The sequence below is a fragment of the Photinus pyralis genome, unplaced genomic scaffold, assembly GCF_008802855.1.
Source record: "Photinus pyralis isolate 1611_PpyrPB1 unplaced genomic scaffold, Ppyr1.3 Ppyr1.4_LG5, whole genome shotgun sequence".
Lineage (NCBI taxonomy): Eukaryota > Metazoa > Arthropoda > Insecta > Coleoptera > Lampyridae > Photinus > Photinus pyralis.
Genome location: NW_022170596.1, coordinates 34,504,259 through 34,525,135, shown reverse-complemented (window position 1 = coordinate 34,525,135; position 20,877 = coordinate 34,504,259). Strand labels below are relative to the sequence as shown.

At 34.5% G+C, this 20,877-nt stretch overlaps 1 protein-coding gene across 1 annotated transcript in view; it reads right to left on the bottom strand.

Annotated features, from left to right (window-relative positions):
* The window catches only part of LOC116172177 (nuclear receptor coactivator 3), a 45,395-nt gene that overhangs the window by 17,539 nt on the left and 6,979 nt on the right, over window positions 1-20,877 (bottom strand). The window contains 1 exon segment of the mRNA XM_031489330.1: window positions 3,727-3,834. Within this exon segment, the coding sequence (XP_031345190.1) occupies window positions 3,727-3,834 (108 nt within the window).

Genomic DNA, 20,877 nt, shown 5'->3' with positions numbered 1-20,877 from the left:
TGTGATTTTCGACCCTCCCTCCGCCCCTTTCGAGCATTCCGTGATTAATGGACCCTTTGAAGATCAGGTATTATAGTGCTGAAAGAATAATGTATCTGCCTATCTAAACACAAATTTGCAAAAATCAGTATGCAGCCCAATAAAATTGTTTACTATTATTTTTTTACTACGAGGGGGGAGGGGGGCTTATGCGTAGAAAAATGAAAGCATTCAAGCATTTTTTTTCGTAAAACCCTCTCAATTTAAGTCGAACAATTGCAATCAACGCTGGTACTCATTTGCAACTATTGTTACAAGTTTTTAGCGCATTTCCACAAAAATAAAAAAAAAGCGCTATTGTGGCCACTTTGTCCGTCCGTCCGTCCGTCCGTCCGCTCGTTTTGCGACGCTACTAGTTCTTTATCTTAAGAGCTATTGTTCTATTTTTTTCGCTATTTGGTTCGTTATGGTGTCGAGTCTTGTACCAAGGAAGGAATTTTTTCTGTACCGCTTACAAAAAAAGTTATTGTAAAAAAAAACAAAAAACCGTTTTTTACATGTTCCATAATTTTACACTTTTGCCGTTTATTAACGATCCTAGAGATCGTTTATAATTTTGCATTGCTATCTGTCGTCTGCCTGTTGGTCTGTCCGTCTGTTCCTTTGTCTGTCTGTCCATCTATCTGTCCGTGTGAACGATAACTTTGTTTAGAAATGTTCGATCGCTTTTACATCTCCGTTAGTTATGAACTGAATTGCATGAAATTCAATATGGGCATAGCTTTAGCCATATAATACGCAATGCCAAAAGTTGAATCGAATCGATTCAAAATTCACAGTGCCCTTTTCGCATCTCGACCATTTATAAACCGAATTGCAAAATTTTTTACTTATAAAAGTATTTGAATGAAATTTGATACATAGGCACTTGGAATAAAGGAAAATCAAACGCCAATTTCAAAATTTGGTTTTGCGCATGCGCAGTGCCAACTTTTTTTATTTATGGAAGAATTTAAACGAAATTTGATACATAGGCACTTGGGATAAAGGAAAATCAAACGCCAATTTCAAAATTTGGTTTTGCGCATGCGCAGTGCCAACTTTTTTATTTATGGAAGAATTTAAACGAAATTTGATACATAGGCACTTGGGATAAAGGAAAATCAAACGCCAGTTTCAAAATTTGGTTTTGCGCATGCGCAGTGCCAACTTTTTTATCTATGGAAGCATTTAAGTGAAATTTGATATTTAGGCGCTTGGAACAAAGGAAAATCTAACATTAGTTTCAAAATTTAGGTTTGCGCATGCGCAGTTCCAACTTTCTTATTTAGAAAGCATTGAAATGAAATTCTTCTCATAAACTGACATTGAAGTAGCACGACAAAAATGGATTACCCATGTGCAACGCTATCTTTCATATTTGTGGCCGGATTTTTACGATTTTATAGAAGTTGCATCTTACAAATGGGAAATGAATGCAAGTGGAAATGCGCTTTATGTAAATCGTTTACGATTACTTTTTAACTTGTTTCATTTGTATTTGCCATATATGAATTATTGTTGATGTGGGGTTCAGGGGGTCAAATATTGATCACAAACGCTAAAAGCCGGTGCGAGTTTATTGTGAAAAAATTTCCATTATCAACGTATTTTAGTGCCTTTTCCTAAAGGAAAGTTATTCAATTTTAAAGATATCGATATGTGGGTCTTCAATATTATTTTGTCGAACCAGTGGAGGCGAACAAATGCGCTAGAATCCCTTGGCAAAATACAATTTTTGAAAATGGGGAGGAGGGGGGGGCGTTTTACCCTACTTTGTCGAAAGGAATTGGTTTATAGGTACAAACTATAGCTTCCTCGCTTTCTTCTTAAGTTCTGTATATTGTCTAGAATATATGTAATGTTCTAACGGGCGATCAAAAATGAGTTGCTGTCGAGTCGCCTTTGGAAGTTCAAGTTAAATACGATTTCCTATGTAAACAAAAGTTCCAAAGGTGAGTCGACAGCAACTCATTTTTGACCGCACAGTATAAGTTAATCGCACAGCGATTGGCTCCAACATTCTATAAGTTTTTTTTAGTGCACTTTCACTTTCAAAAAATAAAAAGTTCACTTTTGCGCTCTTGATATCCGTCTGTTTAGCAAAGGCTTCGGAACTACACCCCTTACAGAGTTGGCATTGGTGTCATTCGATCAGAAATTAAAAATTATTTCACGTTTGTATTCTCGTTAAGGCATGTACTGTCCATAAGGGCTATTAGAAAAGAAAAAACAAAGATGCCTCTTGCTCACAAGCGGCTTAATTGACGGGCATCGTATAGTTATTTTTTCGTTCCCCTTTGTATCGAGCCTTTTTCCCACGTATCTGTACTTCTGGATGACCACCCGCTCCAAGGAGGAGCAATAACCAATTGTGCCATCGTCTTTATTTTTATTTTTTATTTAATTGTGTACAACCCTATTCTTTTTTTTAGCTTTCTATCCTCCCCTTACAACCTCTACGTACCATAATTATTTAAATTTGCACAAATTGTTTGCATAGTTCATCTACCGGGTGGTGCACGGTAAGTAGGAACATAGGGATTTAACATGGAAAATTAGTTTTATGCAATATCCTGCCCTCCTGTACATTTTGGAAAATCACATTCTGAAAAATTCTCTTAACGACTAATGTACCGTGCGTCCTATTTTGGTCGAGACTGCAATGTATCTCAGCTGTTTTTAATGATAATAAGAGAGAGGGTTTTCGCGATCTTGTGCCACTTTTTTGTTAAACTTTTAATACCACAACACAACCAGAATCAGCTACGTTTGTTTCCGGCATACAGGGTGAAAACGAAAAGTCTGACTTTTTGGAACGTTATCATATCTGACTCTTGTTAGATAGAACAAAGGTAAAAACAGCCTATTGTTTATGGTTTATGGCTAAAATTAAAAAAAAATATAAATTGTGGTACATCAATGTAGCAAGAAAAAGAACGACAAAAATTGACGTTAAGATATACAGGGTGTTCCATTTAAAATACCAACTTTGGATCAATTTTCAGAAACGATGGGGCAAAAAATTGTTTTGACTACGCCACTGGATTTTACGTCAAAATATCTACATCAGACGCTTTTAACTCATCAGTACGAGATCTCAGATGCTGAGATCACAAACCGATTCATTAAAATAAATTCGCGCCCAAAGCGTTGTTAAGTCCTCACTACGTCCCTGCTCGCAGTGCTCCACAGCGACTGAAATTAGTTTCGTGACGCTAATGTCAATAGAAAGCTTACAAATTCCATTACGTACAGGATGGATAATAGCAAATTTCATAATTTATATTGCTTCTGCATTACAATCGCTATTTAAATTTTCCTCGCTAAACATCGCCGAATAACCAACCGACGACCATATATCTTGTCTCACATTACAAGAACTACAAATCGATACACACATGGTTGAAGATCCGTTATTCCATTACCGGACTGACACATAATTACCCTATTCGATAATACGTGTTGTATACAGAATTCGTATGAGCAACGGTTTTATATCGATAATACGTGCGATCACAAACAAACGACCTACATAGACTGTAAAGCCATACGTACAAACTACTAAATACGAAACTAATTTACATAAAGATAGCTGCCGGTTACATTATCTAATAAATACGAAAGGAAATACAATATATGCATGTTAGAAATTAATTAATAATTTACCTCGAGTCTATGTATACCAACAATTAAAAATCAACTTACATTTGCGCTTGGGGTTTAGGGTCGGATTTTTTTCTTTTCTTATTGACACCAGCGGCCAAGGCGCTCATCTTGGCCCACACCGGGTCCTGCAGCTCACATGGGCCGAGCCTGAAACGAAATCTTAAAATTAGTGACTATTATAGCTATCAAGTGGTATTGTTTTCATTGATCAATGAGTGGAAGTCGTATAATGAAAAACAAACAGAAGCAATTTTCCACTCGAGTTTTCGATTATCAAATTACGCTATATCAATTGACAAATTACATTAGTACAATTTGGGGAGTGTTTCCAATCGGCCATAGTGAAGGGGTCCGCATGGAAATTTTGCGAAAATCCGCAAGGGCGGTACTTAAAAAGTAAACAGCGTGCTTGTAAGAACAGTATGCGGTTCAAAAAATCTAAAATCAATACTTGGTGTATAGGCGTCTCGACGTCGGCACGCAACAGGCGTTCGAACGCATGCGTAAATTAAACAACAGCTGTAAGCAAATGCGAATCCCTTTAACACGACAGCTTTCGACGGTTAAGGTAGGTCATGTGTGTGCGGCTTCGGCCTCCCACCCTCAACGGCCCTCGTAAAACGTAAAACTTTTTTTGCCGAAATCAACCGCATAAAAATAAATGCACTCGTAAAAGAGTGGAAGCGTTATTACTTCCGTATTATGAAGATAAAACATTGTGAATGTAATTTGCCAATTAAATTGTCGTTTGCGTAATATGATTCATAACACCCAATAACGTAGTAGTATTATAGTTGCTGTCGGAATCTATTTATACAATCAGTTTTAATCAACATTCCTCCTCTTTACAGTAGCAATTTCGAATTCGTTAAATCACTTTTGCTTTCTGCTGTGTTCCGATTGGCAAATGAAAGAACATCCAGAAACTCATTTAAACTCGCAGTGTCCCGATTAACTTATATTTTTGGCAGATTTTGGCACACTCCGATGGGAAGCAATAAATTTGCGGAATCGCTGTAACAAATCATTTTCTCGTATACCCTACCGAGTTTATGTCAAGTCATCTACTTTTGAAAATGTTTGCTTGATTCCTCACTTCATTTCCAAAATTATCGTATTGTTGCATATAAAAATCGCGCATTTGGAATGTGGAAGCTTGACGGTTGTCGACCTTTTTAGGGGAATGTTCCGAAAGAAATTCCCCTTATGTGATGGTTTGGTTTGGTCCGTCCGTCTGTCCGGTTGTTCAAGGATCAGCGCTATTGAATATGACCCGGATTAAAAGTCGTGTTTCCGAATGCGAGCGAGTGGCAAAAAATTCCCCTACTGAAAATCCAAAATCGTATACGATTCTTCGTATCAGTGGAAGATGGACCACCACCAAAGATTACTGACAAGATTTTACAAAAACAACTCCCTTATCTAATGATTAAATAATGCAACTAAACACAGACACAGCTAATTGTAACCATAACCACTTATTATTAAGCATTTACGTTACCTAAAAAATCTAATCTCTGAGAAAATTTATTATTTGTATTACGCTATTAAACTTTGCATTTAAATTTTATTTTATTTTTATTTATCTATACAATATAAATCCTAAGTAAATATTTTTATCTATGATAAGGCAAATATATACTTAATCAGTCGATTCTGATTTAAACCTTTTCCTCTTGCGATAGGTTTTCTCTAGTTAATTACTTGCCGAATGTTGACCAATATTGTTGTCAATTTGACAAGTGCAAACTGTTTCAAGTATCAACGCTTTTTTGGGCTGAAGTAAAAGACCGAACAATAATGCAAAAAATCGCATTAAAAAATTCGGTCCAAACAAATATGGGCCTAGAAAAAAATTAGAGATACCCTTTAGAAAATCGTGCGAGTGCGGCGGATTTTCCCGTTTATATCGAACAGAAAAATTTGCATGCTATTTCGTTGGTTTTTGATGGTAGGCGTGTTTGAATTTTAAAAATCAAAATTTCATACTGACAAAAGGCAAACGAATCTGTTATCCTTCGTTTTTGCTGGGTGTAACTCCATAAGAAACGACCCTGGTGCTTTTTAAAGAGTCCGGGAAGTATATTCGTAAATATCAGACGCGTTATCCCTTCGGAAAAACTCGGCAGTACTGAATTGCTTCAAATATTATTTTCATATCACACTTTCGGTGTCTAGATTTCAAAATTTAACTACTGTGCCCTGTGTATTTTTGTATTTTCAGATTCCACAGACAATTTTACACCTGATACGTTATTTTTGGTAATTTATACGAGGTTGCTCGAAAAAAAATTGAATTTCACGATCGTTCTTCATCGATGATATATTCTACAAAACACAACAACCCACAGCTGGTCGAATAAAAAAGTTCAATAATTTTTATAATTTTTTCTTGTTGGCATACCGGTTAATTATAATTTTTGTAATCAACCTCGTATTTAAATTATAGGAAATAATATGCGCGACGAATTCTCCATTTGCGAAACATTATAGTTGATTCAATAAAAAGTAACTCATTTGGTGGTAACGTATTTTATTTTCTTTTTTATTCTTTTGGGCTATCGATTTCGGCAAATGATTATGCTATCAATAATATTAATAATATTATTAACATTGAAAAATAAAAAATAAAAAAAATACAATGTTACCGCCAAATGAGTTACTTTTTATTGTATAGGAAATAACTCAAACAATAGTTGTCTGTATATTCTAAAAATGGAAAAAGTGCCATTTAAATTTCGAAATTTACTAAATCGAGTATTCAATTTGTTTTTTTATGGTATTTCAAATGTTCTGCTGCCACTCATAAAATGGGGACCTAAATATCCCTTCCGATCCCTTCTCTTCCCCCTAAACTTTTAAATCGGGTGGGCTATCGGGGTCACCTAAACTTTAATGAGGGAAAATCAAGGCCGAACACTCGATCAGGTTCAAATGTGCGCCTGCCTCTCGCATTGTATAAGATTTCGAAGCCTACAAATCAAAATAGTGGTAGGTAAAGAATTCATTGATTTTTTTCTTCATAATATACTTAGACTTAGGTACCCTTTAAAGTATTTAAACGAAATTACCTCTTTCCGGAATTTTTGCACAATTGTGCTCAGTATTGCGCGTCACTTTTTTACCGATAGACGTTCCAAGAACAGTGATTTGTGGTCATTGCGCGTAAACTCCTAGAATTCTGATGACTGTTTAAATGTAGTACAAACCAAATGCGACACGCTTAAAGGAAATTAAGGTTTTTTAGCATTTACACAGCTTTTTCTTTTGTCTGGTTGTGTAAGTCGAATCGATTGTTTCGGTGTCATTAATAATAATTAATTTAATAAATATGGGGGAAATTAAAAAATCCCATTCTTCAATACTTTAATAAACAACCTGTCGTTATGGTAAGAGGTAAATGAATCTATACGCATTTAATAATAAATCAACAAGGCCATAAATAATGCTTTACCTCTCTCGGTTCACAATTAAAATACAAGTTAGAACCTAGATTAATTAATTTTTTTTTGTATCTGAAAATTCCCCGCGGATAGTAAATTTACATATTATTTTTACCCATTTTCTGGTCCGTTTCGTACGCGATAATTAATTCATTTACCCGTATAGGCCTAAAAACCGTTCATTGTTACGTCACTGCAATTTCACCATAGGGACTTCCCCGCCCACCTCTTAAAGTATTGCTAACGACCATTCTTTTCCCAGCCTTCCAATTAAGATTCACAAAACTAGTTGGCTTTGGTACACGCCTAGAAAATTTCCACAAGTATTTTCTTTTCGATTTAATTCTACCCGTTTTACGTCTGCGCCAATTAATATTTGAAAATGTAAATATTTGCAAATTTTTAGCACACCCGCCCATTAGGATGCGATTATTTTAACTTAATTCTATTTATTTATTCATCTCCAATATTTATGTACAAAGAATTTATCTACGTTACTTAGCGGTAGAATTATTCAAATTACCAAAACATATTGTATTGTTTGAAATCGTATGGAAATTAAAGATTTACCATATTGTAATTATTCATTCTGTAAGTAATAGACCTATGAAAAATGTTTGTTCTAGTTTGATGACATTAGAATAGTTGCCAAAAATATATATTAATGAACTTCAAGATGAATGAAAGCTATCTTTCATTATAATTTAATAAGACATCAATTAGCAATTTACATTCATGCTAACTCCACACTTTAAACACTGAAGATATACGCATATGATTATAGACATATTGCAAATAAGCGCAGGTGGAAGACACATCAAATACAATTTTATTTTTTCACTCGAATCTTCGTGAGTATATCAAAAATTCCCACGCAATAACTACTTCTTGCGTGTTTACGTCTCATACGCAGAACATTATAGAGTGTGTATCCGCCATTATGGAACCCTTATTTTAGTAGTTAGCACCTATACCTAATAAGGTACAGGAAAAAATATTACAGCGAACGTGATTGTGAACCAAAACCCATTTACAACCTATACGTTTATTTTTGTAGGCAATGTGTAAAAAAATTGTCACGTACGACCATCAGAACGTGTTTCTTCAAATATCACAAACTTCGCATTGCTATACATTGGATTCCCGATCACATTCGCTCTATTCCTACGTTTACGGAAATATCTACATACCGCATTTTGAGCACTTTTTGTATTCCATGCACATAAATTTGTTGTCGTTTTGTCAAACAGGTCAATTTAACATAAATGTGCCGATTCTCATGGTTTTACGCACCAAGACAGTGCCAAAGAGAGATGTCCAAAGACGGAATCATTTTGAGTCTTCTATATAACGGTAAATTCGATTGAGAGCTTTCGTTCAAATCTACGTAGATTGTAATCGGCTTCAAATGGATTGATCAATCGGCCGATTGAAGTAATTACTATGATCTTTAGGATGTTGAAGTTATATGAAGAAATAGATCAAAGCTATTTGCAAATTTTTCGTTGATATTTTCAAATAGCATATTAACGTCCGTCTCGGCTATCAACTTAACAACGGATAGAGCAACAATTAAAAAATTCGTTAAGCCGCTTGTGAGTAAGAGGCGAAGAGTGCACTTTCAGATTTGTTTTTTCGATTGTAATAGCCTTATGGACATTTCATGCCTTAACGAGAATACAGTCATGAAATTTTAATTTCTGATCGAATGACACCAATACCAAGTCTGTAAGTGGTGTAGTTCCGGAGCCGTTGTAACTCAGACAGACAGGCAGACATGAAGAGCGCGAAAGTGCACTTTTTATTTTTTGAAAGTGAAAGTGCACTAAAAAGAAAGAAGATTTTCGCCATAAGGCGAGTAACTTTACCGCAGTTTCCATGCACCGCAACTTGCGGTATATAACAATAATAAAACATATGAAAAATAAAATTTAAACAAGCACCGATTATCGCAGTTAAAACCAAAAGTTGATACCTACTTTAGAGGTAAAGTTGTTCCATTAGGGCTTGAGAAGTTTTTTGTCGGAAGCTTAGATTAAGGAATTCATTCGCTTTTGTCGAAAATACTTACAATACTAAATGTTTTCCAAATTTATTTGCTAACTTTACATTAAATATTTTATTTGTAAGATGTGAAGCTCGCAAGCTTTGCGCTATGATGAACCAATTAATCTTAACCTTTCTCCATACTGCAAAAACATTTTAAAAATTTCCTTTTTCCTCAGTTTTATGAATATGAATTTCTAAATTTTCTAAACGAACGCATTTTGTTTTATAGGTATTTTTTTACTCATTTTTTAAATAAAGCTGTGCAGATGAATCATAGCTGTAGACAGAGCAGCTCTGTAAGATGAAAAAAATTTTTTTCCGCCCCGCTGAAAAATAGGTTTTTTTTTTCGAAAATAGTGCATATAACGAAAACGCTCAATTTTACAAGCCCAAAAAATTGCCAAATTGCAAAATCACACTTTCCACCCCGGGGATTGTGCCCGCGGAAAAATTCAGATGTTTTAATTATTTTTCCCCGATTTCTAATCACTTTACCTACGACTTGGGTATGGAACTAAATAAATTATTTTAGAGCCATTTGGCCTAGACTATAAAGATCCACACGCCCAAGCATTTCTGGGTTTCAATCTTGAATAGATCTACTGGGTTGAATTTATGACGAGATTATTATTTCTATATTACAAATTCTTTGAAATGAAGTTCCAACAAATTACGATACTAACAATTTTCTGTTACTTAAGTGCATCTTGTCAAGTTCGTGTTGTACTAAGCTAAACGTATACCCTGTGTCCAAGATAAGGATGTCTATCATGGGAATCTCCGAAACCATAGAAGATACGCCGATGGACAAATCAGGGAAAAGTTGCGCAATTAAACAGTTATTATCATGCTTTAAAGAAAACCAAAGAATTTCGATTACTTCCGTCAGAAAAACCGAAATTTTCGGACTTCGTTTATATTTTTTTTATGTAATTTGAGCAGATACACTTTATCCTTGCACACTTTTTGAGCTCTAAAAGACACTGTTGAGAGGTTTTCAATTAAACGTTTCGTTGCGAAGAAATCATCATCAACTTTATTTTTTTATATTGCCCGTAAAAGAAGTACACATTGTATTGAATAGCATTTTGTATTACGCATACAACTGCACTCAAAAAAAAACAACCAGGGTCTCAACAGAATGGTGCACCCGCGCACAACGCCCTACTCGTGCAAGAATACCTATGGGAGAAAATTCTTGATAAATGCAAAAATTAACTCAGTAAAAGATGTTTTTAAAATGCGGAAATTATCCGTTCCGAAGATATTCGAAAAAAACCGAAAGTAACCATATTCGTTTTTATTTTTTGCCCTGTTTGAAAAGATATCCAAAAACAAATAACACTTCTTCATAGGCACTTTTTAAGCTTTACAAGATCGTGGCCACAGATTTTCACTGCGACAGCGACTACTTAATATATAGACACTGTTGCAACAAATCATTACAAATATTAAAATCGAAATTAAATTAATACTCAAACGCCAGTGATACCGTATATAAAAACAAATTGTAATATCTAAAATTAACGTAGCAAGCAAAAAGGAGGTTTTTGCATTTTCAAAACTGACCCTGTATAAATATTTTCAACGAGTTATAATGGATAAGGCATAAGGAATAAGTTTTATTTACGTAATCCATGGAAATAATGAGTATGTTGTGCTTGTATTGCGAAAACAATTTATTTTATAATGGAGTGCATTTCCAGTAAAAGTTTATTATTTTGCCGAAATGAGCTCAATTTTCAAAAATCATTTGCGCATTATTTTACAATATAAATAAACCACGTGTAAGCAGATTTAATCGTTGCATCTTAGGTTTATTGTTTTAATGTACCTAATGAAAAATAGTAACACTGTCACCACTTGTTTTTTTGTAAAGACGCAGAGAGTAATAATAATTTTTTTGGCGATATAAACGTAACTAAAGTTTACTGTTTAACGTAACAACAATTAATTTTTGTCATGATGGTAGTCCGTCATTCCGTAATTTTCTTGCAAAATACAAAAATACAAAACCGCGAATTGCAACTTTTATGAAAACTAAAAGAGCTTCATATGTCGATTTACTTTTTTTTTATCCCAAGGTTTAGAAATTATTATTACAATTTGAAAATACGTCAAAAAAGAAAGGAAGAGTACCACAATGATGATACCTACAGATTTACAGATGGTTTAATGAACAGACCGTATGCGACACCGTTTTCATAACAACACATATACAAATATGCAAATATTAATGAAAAAAATAACAAAAATGTCCCATCAAGCGTTAAGTAAAACCACATAGATGTACTTTCATGTATATAAAAATGAATCACGAATGTTGTGGTAATTTATTTCGAGGTACCTTACACAACAGCTATTAGTTTCTCTCGATTTACCAACCGAAAATGAGTAAGTAAAAAGAACTCAAGTACACGCCCAAAAATGGAAATGTTTGATATTGTACCGGATGCGCCAAAATACACTTTTACGCTGAACCAAAACAAATGCCATTTTTTTATTTTAAACGTTACGCAATTCCAAATCTGACTAATTTTCCCTAAAAAATTAACAGCGTATAAAGGACGGCAACCTGAATACCAACCGAACTGCGAAAACGTCAATGTATTTAATTATCTTATGAAAGTTTTCGTTTTTGAATTAAATCAAGCGTAGGTACGAAGAAGTACTTCAAACAAACCTTGTCGAAAACTCTAGAATGCGAAATTGTTTCAGCCTCGTTTTCTTTAGATTAAATTGGCGAGGTCAAAAGAAAGTAAATAAGACGATCAGCAACTAACTGCCTTACACTCAAGGGCCGGTACGTGATAACCTAATTATTAAAAATGGTTGTCGCCGCCTAGCTGTATTAATGATCGTCAGCTGCCTTTTATCTAGCCTTGCACACTTTTGATAGGAAATTTACCACAAAAACTTAAGAAGTATGACAGAGTTGGTCAAAATTATGAAACATCCTCAGTCCATATCCGTTTTCGGCACTTGAGATAGTGATGATCTCTCAAACTTACATAACTAATTTTCTCCTAGGCATGATCGCCGATGCTGCGCACGTATTGTTTAATCCATTTTAGACAGTCCACTCTTTACGACTCATAACAAACAAAACAAATTCAAGATGACGTTTGTTCTGTGTATTTCGTCACACTCTCGATAGTACGAGCTATTGTGCACAGTGTCTCCGAAGTACTGAAAAATTGCGAAGTACAGAATTTCACGTAGCCATTACATAAAGATAAGGAACTGAATACACTCAACGTCAGGGTTTTTATCGGCCCTGTTACGAAAATTTATCGCTTCTTGACTTCAGATAACGTTATCATAGAATACAAGAGCCATGTATGTGCGCAGAAATCACAGTATATAGGCAAATGATTCGGACTGTACCAGTCGAAAATGGACGAATTCCTCAAATTTGCTGCTCATCAACAGAGCAGTTTGATCAACTATACGAAGGACTATCATGGGTCATTGCAAGTGGAAATATAACGTCATATAAGATATACCATATGGAAGCAGTGGTTTCCTAAACGAATCTTTCTTGTTCCCCCTTTTCACTGCATTTTCTTGAAAAAGTCAAAAACTTTACCCTGAGGGATAACTTTGCGATGTTTCGTTCACAGAAGACTTAAAGAGTGTTAGTAGGCCCAAAAATTTTCCAATCGAGCTTTCTATTAAGAGTTAAGAGTTTGTATGTTTAGAGTAACCGACAGACGGCCGTATCCACAAATTAAAATGAGTTCTCTGCATTGCCAAAAAATTGACTTTTCTTGAATGTCTTTGCAATGTCTTAATTTCCCCAGTTATAGGTATAAAAAATGTATATAATGAAAAAAAAGGCCCTAATATAAACCCCTGAGGGACTATTCAATCATTTTAACGATATTTATTTATTTCATTGTTTGTTTACTTTACTTTTGTGTACCTGTGTAGTAGTATTCTCGTTTAGTCATTTTTACCTTTACTTGTTTATATTTTATCTCTGTTTTGTCTCTGTTTAACTAAAATTTTTTTTGGTCTTATTTCTTAATAGGCGTCATATTGGATTTTTACGAAATGAAATTTTGGGCCGTTGGACACGTAGCTGCCAAATGCGCTCAATTTCGCGTTGATCCCATCTCCTGCGCCTTTTTTTTGCATATTTATAGGTTACACATCGTATGAGAATAATGTTTGAATCGCCTTTGTAACTACACTCACGGCAATTAAATGACCTGTTTGCGACATATTTTCGTTCTTAAATTGGTGACATGAGATGAGATAACATTTTGGGGCCATGAAACTGGATCTCGTATCATTACGGGACCATCATCACTCTTCACTTCACAAATGGATTTGTAATGATCCGATGAACCGACAAATAATTCTGTTGTGGTAATTAGGAGTTGCATGGGAATTTTCGAGTACACTCATGGATTTTGTAACATATTCTCGTGGAGTTCTGGATAGTGTTGAGAAATTCATGGGTGCGATTCACGAGCTTGGGAAATAGGTATTCTAAATTACTCTTATTTAACATGGAGGCATTTTTGGAAAAGATCTATCACAATAATTTAAATGTCTCCGAATGTGGATAGTATACGTCATCGATAGTGTGGGTTTGCGCAAAAAAAAGACGTTCTCTTTGGACGGAGGGACTTACGGAGTAGCAATGCTCAATGAAAGTTATGTATTAAAAAAATGTTTAAGTGCTAACGGAAGTTTTTATTCTCTCGAATGGATGCATTTTGATTATTTATGTTCATATAATAATAGAGTGTTTAGAATTGCATGATTATTAACCTTACCCTTACTTATACATTGTAATGAATATTCTCGCAGCGAAGTAAACTTTGAATCGATGAATATTCAAGACAATTTAACAACTCCATTAAAAACTAGACAAACACAAACATAAAGCACTCAAGTACAGTTAGCTTGTAAATGAACTGGCATAAAGTGGGTATTATTATTCAATTTTATTAATTTATTTATTATGTTAAGTTCCAAAAATCTACTTCTTTTTCGAACTGTAAGAACGGTTAGATTTTGGCAGTCCCTGCAACGAATTTACATAAATAATTCGGTGTTTTGACTTTGGATGTCACAGTAAGCCAATCGTGCACATGCATAACAAGTTGAAAAATTTAATACTCGATGCTATCTTAAAAATATTTTTTCAAGTTCGTGTTCGTGTTCCAATCGAGATTCCAATTATTATAATGTAATGAATCAGGTCAGGTGATTTTTTAGAAGTAGGCTTTGGAAAATTAATAGGTGCTATTCCTAGATTCATTTTAAAAATTGCACTCCATCTCGTTTGGCCAACAGTTAAATTTAATTAAAATTGTCGCTTGCAGCTAAGACTTAGATCAGAATGCACACCTGTTTAGATTTATGAATCCAATATCCGGTTCGTAATAGGAATATTTTAAAAATAATAATTAAAGCAGCAGCCCAGTACGCCATTAATTGTTGCATTTAGAGTCTTCTAAAATCTGCAACTACGCCCCTGAAAATAAAACGGAGAATTGAAATTGACAAGCCTCCACAAAGTCTAAGCGAGACAGAAACAACGAGTCTTTATTTTGGGAAACTGAAAAAAGTAAATTACAATCGATTTGAAATTACCACTAAAGAAAATTCATCACACACTCTTTACCATTGATTTCGACGAGCTTCCATTTAATATCATACAATTTTGGCAACTGTTGTTCAAAATGTTAGATATAAATAAAGTACTATAAGTAATTGTTCGTGCAGTAATAAATTTTCTTTTTATCTAATAATAGAAATGGGAAGATAATGATAATACGCCAACGTACAGTGGATGGATACGAACAAGTGGTACTTCAATTAATGTCTACGTTGTAATTCCAATGTGGCAGTAAATATAATTCCCTGACGAAACTATTTAAAGTTCAATCCTGCTTAATAATTTTGTGTGTACCATTGCCACCATCATTACGTTTAGTTTGACAACCACTAATACACAAGTGTATTGGTATTCCTATATTGATCAATCCAGTGGCGTAACTTGACATTTTTTGCATCTGCTAAAGAACGCAGCGTATAATTTGGTTGTTGGTCTTAGGTCAAACTATCTTAGCATTCAATTATAACCATATTTAGTCTCTAGTTACGCCTCTGTACCATCTGAGAGAATAGATGACGCACTACAATGCATAAAATTTTAAAAACTGATACTTTTTGGCCGAAATACATTAAAATTCACGTTTTGGACAATCGACGAAACAGTATGATGTAAGGTCACGAATATATTAATGTTAATGTGTGTACTATTTTGGACTGCAGTGTAGGGGGTCTCAAATGTTTTTAGAGAAGAACTTGCGGTCGGCAGAATCAATATGGCTACGTTTATTTCTGAGATACAGGGGAAAACGGGTATTACATTTAAAAAATACCAACTTTGGGTCAAATCTCAGAAAAGGTGGTTCAACAATTTTTTTACTACGCCACTGGATTATTCTACGTAAAAATATCTAAAATATGCAGTTTTTACCTTTTTTTGTATCTTACATTGGTAGTAAGATGCGATAACATCCTACAGCAGGGTTCGCAACTGATTTTAGCAAAAAAAATAGAGACTTGGTCTCTAATTACATATTTAAAAATAGAGACCATTTAGAGACCTTCGAGAACCAATTTCCATACAAAGTTAAGCAAAAAATATTTATTTTGTAATAGATGAGATACATAAACGGCAATATATCTAAACAAGTATAAATTGTGCACAACTCTTGTGAGGATAAAACGCATTTTTTTTAACCCAAATAGCTTTTTTTTGACATCACCAATGGATATATTTCTTTCAGACGTCCCAATGGCCCTATGTGAGTACCCTCTTCCGACAATCCGTTCTCGAGGTATAAGGGAATATACCCGATCGCGATAAGAGGTCGAGGAGGAGGGCTATGGTTGGTAGAAATTAATTCCTTTCGTTGAGACCTTTCATTAGAGTACCATGAAGGATAAAACCCCCCCCCCCCTCCCCGTCCCTCCTCACCGTACTTTGATAAGAGGACAGAAAGAAGGGCAGTAGTTGGTAGAAAACGGTTCCTTTCGTTGAGACCAATTGGTTGTCGTATGTAAAAGTTATGCACGTTTTACTTTCAAAAACAGCATCTCAGGAAATAATTCGGGGGGGGCTTTTAGACAGCGACATTTGGTGGCCGTCTGGCTACGCCAAAGAATTCCAGAACTACCTACCATTCTCCTAGAAGTAGTTCGAAACGGCAGAAGTGGGTCCGAACGGACAAAACGCATTTTTTTTAATTCTTAAAAAATGCGCTAAAAATGTAAAATTTCTGCGGTTTATTCAATTATGAATTATACTTTTTTAACATGCAAAATTTAGAAACCTTAGAGACCAAATATGAAAAATAGAGACTTTTAGAGACCAGCATTGAAAAAAGAGACCAATGCCTAAGAAAGAGACCATTTGCGAACCCTGCTACAGTCAAACTTTTCTTTATCGTACAGTGTAGTACTCTGTACGCATTATAACTCACCTTGACTACTACCATCATTGTCTAAACATGAACTTAGATTGGGTTATGCTTGCAGGTTTTTAAGTAGAATTGTATTAATTTTGAAGTGAATCGAGTGTATCCTGCCGTTTTTGAACTTGAAAATATAACCCCTTAATCCCATCCTACCTGAAAGACCTTTTTTTAAGAACTCGAGGCTGCCTTGAACACGCAATTAACTAATTTTCTAATTACAAATAAAGATCACAATTTATCATTCAATTTCAGACTTACTATTCGTGGCATAATTACACTGACCACAAATTAAACCATCGGTATTTTTCTTTAATTCGATTTAGATTTGCCTTACTCTTTGTGGCGTAGTGTGAGTATGCCGCTTTACGTTATGCTTATCGTGAGTAGCGCAATTACACTGTTCACAAATCAAACGTTTGGGAAGATTGTGTTTGTTAATATGAGACGCTTTAAATGAACGTTTAATTGTAGCGTAATTACACTGATAGCAGTGATAGAAAATTATTCAAAGCGTCAAAGAATGACGTATACATCCCCTATTTTTTGTTGTGTAATTGCACTATTCACAATTAAAGACTTCGGAAATGTTACACGTTAGACGATGATTTTTTTAACTTATCCTTACTGTTCGTTGTGTAATTGCACTGTTCACAATTAAAGACTGTTATGAAAATGTTATGTGTGAGACGATGATTTCTTAAATTTTCTTTATTGTCGGCTGCATAATTAATTAACTACACTGATCACATTTAAAATTTATGAAAGTAACGTAATCAAATGTGACGTTTTAAACTACCCTTGCCTCGACCCTTGCTCATTAAAGTGTAATTACTTTGATTTCAAATGGAACTTTTGTAAGTGTATTTACTTTTACAGCAGTAAAAATTACAATATTGATTAATTTTGGTCACTGTAAATCTCGTTGTAAATAACAGCTAAAGTGGATCTAAAAAAGGGGCGAGCGTGACCCTACGGGTTCATTGGATTTAAACCATTTTCAATAAGCTTGTTTTTTTGAACCGAATCGGATCAAGCGTTTGGTAGTTATTTTCAAACTTTTTGCACTTTATTATTATTTATTATTATTATTCACGGACAGACGGACACCATCGGCTCCCCTATAAAGCTTTGCTCTGCCGGTTAAACAAATTGACGGTCTTATACCATCAATAGTAATTACAATGTGCTTCCACCAGAGGTATCACTGTTAATCTGAATCGCAAATAGCACTTCTAGTAATACTTACTCAAAATTTGGAATAAATAGAGTACAAATCTAAATCGAACGATTTGTGACTTACTTCAATTTTTGGAAAATATTCTTCGTCTTGATATAATTAAGCGAATTGTCCGTTACATGGTGTGTTCACAATTTAACTTCCATGGCCAACTATGACGCCGAATTTTTTTGAATCGCTCGATACAAAAGAGTACATTAAATGCGACTTGTCCCATAAAATTGCCTCTGAACTGTCGCAAATGGGTCCATCCATTTCTACGTTGTGAAGATCTCGACTTGGAGTGATGAACAATTTTGTTCTCAACTCATAAACTCAACAATTCTGACAATTTTCGCAAGTTAGTTAACATAACTTGAATATTAATATTAATAAATTTGCCATTTATCTGCAAATTGCAACTCTTTCAATGGCAGCATAATTAGTAATGTAAAGCAAATGCATAACAGAGAAAATACAAGGGTTGAATTATTAATTAACCTTTAGATGACCTCTAGATAACCAGTTATTTTTTAATGAAGTCGAAATGGCTCACTGAACCTCATTGCATATCGTTATTCGAATTCACCAACAGACCGGCGACTGTGAACAGTTTTTAGTCTTTAGTTACTTGCATACACACTTCCGCAAAATCCTCCTTTCAATTTATACGTTGAATAAGTAATACAAAACTGAAGTTTTTGAACACTGAAAACCCTCCCCTCAAAAATGTGACGGAATAGGTTCCAAACTCGACTCCAGCACATTGGAACTGCTGCCCAATTCGCATTTTTTACCATTTCAAAATTTAACAATAGTGCAAAATCGTCAATTTACCAAAAAAAATGAATTACAGCATGACACCACAGATAATCCAAGCGAAAAGATTACTAAATTTAATTAATAGTTTCATCAGCCCGATATCAATTAACCAATATAAGTATAAATAACGGCGATCACTGCGTGGATTGTTTCCTCTCGAACGATGTCATATTCGATGATTACATTTTAACTTCCTCCTAACTATTACGAAAAAAAGGACAAATACCGTAATCGGCGGTATAAGTGAACCTACAATTACTTTCGCCATAAAAGTTCCGATATTGTGGAACAATCGTCATTATACGTATTATAAATACAATCGAAAGAATAATAGCATAGAATTTAAACAAGACTAACAAAATTATACTTCCTAAAGATGATAAAAAAAAAACGAAACCAGTTTTGATGATATAGGAACGCACCTGCTGCTGGCTTGTCAAAAGTTATTATGTAACCGTGGGATGTTAAGGGTAAATTAGGGACTTAATTTCAGATCTGGGAGACACACTTTGCGTGTGGTTCTCCGGCATACGGAAATTTAATTAGGTAAAGCCCCTATCGGCAATTATCAACAAAATGTTCACTACAAAAAGTAGCAGAAGGTTGGATTGGAACATTGGAAAAATGCCTTCCTACAAATAATTCAAAATGTGTTCCGTGCAGTACGAATTCGTCTTCATGGTGAAGTCTCCAAGGTTGCCTTCAGGCAGTTATTAATCGCCTCGAGAGGCGCATTTTTGTTTAGTATGTCATAATGGTTTAGATAGAAACTCGTTTAACTCCCAACTCAATTTATGTATTCCGAAGCGCAAGAATGTGAGGAACGAGTTCTTCGAAATTGCAAAATTCTTTGTTTGGGATCTTTTTAATTACGTGAAATCATTTTGACAACAGGTTTGCAGATCCTCCGCAAATTCTCTAAGAAGTAGGTCCATTTTGTGAATGCTGATGGGAAGCAAAGACGTAATATTACGTGACGACACTTTTAGGAATTATAATCATTATCATTATTCTGTGATTTATATAACGATTTGTAACTCAAATAAGGATCCATGACCTACTTGTAGCTTTTTGTACGTATTATAATCAATATATTTTATTTGTTGGGAATAACTGTTATGCGATGTACGATTTTGAATAACTAACGATATAATAATGAGATGGACAATTTACAGACATTATAAAAACGTCGCCATGAAAAAAATCGGAGGCTTACACAAACGTTAAAAAAAAATGTGGGCATTTTCGCTTATTAAATTCGTATATCACATTGACAGGTGCCTAATAGGAAGTAGATACACGCATCCAACAATAACAGTAAAGCACAATGTTTTCAGCATGAACATTAGGTACATCTTTTTTTATTATACTAAATAATGACTTAAAACCGGCAAGAAACTAGTGGATATGCAAATTACAAAACCAGGTTAGTGTAAAAACACATTCTTGAATTCAGTCATTATGGTTGGACAACTGAACATAATATACGTAATCATTTTGTAACAATAAAAGTTGAAGATCCAGTAGCGATAATATCAAAGTCTAGTTTCGTTAAAGAATCCTCACCTACTGCACTAAAGACGTGGGCTTCTTCATTTAAAATCAATCTTAATGTTCAAACGCCTACTTTCTAACATGAAGCTGTTTACGCTTTCATTTAGCGTTACTAACTTAATTCATTTACACCGGGTAAAAACGATTCGAAAAGTTGTAAATAAGAGGCGTACCGCAAGGTTCTAGTTAAAAGCCACTTTTTACTACGTATATAAAATCTCGTTTTATGAAGGTAATCGAAATTAATTGTGTACAAGTATGTACTCACAACCGTTATTTAATAATCGACTCAGAAGTATCACAAGTTTTCTTCATATCAAATCCTCCTCGAGGGGCGAGTTGAGTGAGAAAAATGGCAGTTGCTCTTTCAACTTTATTAAGATACAGCAGTTTTTAGTTTCAGTTTTTTTGTATCACAATAATACTAGCTGCTTATTTTATTTTGAAATTCGGCGTTCGTATGAAGAACTATGAAATAAATCCACTCAGTGTGCAATGTAATTTCGTTTTCGATAATACCTTGGTCACATTGTCAAATGCGAGGTCAAATGTGTGAGGTGAGGTAGCACAACCGCCGAAACCGAGCATATGTCCCGTATAC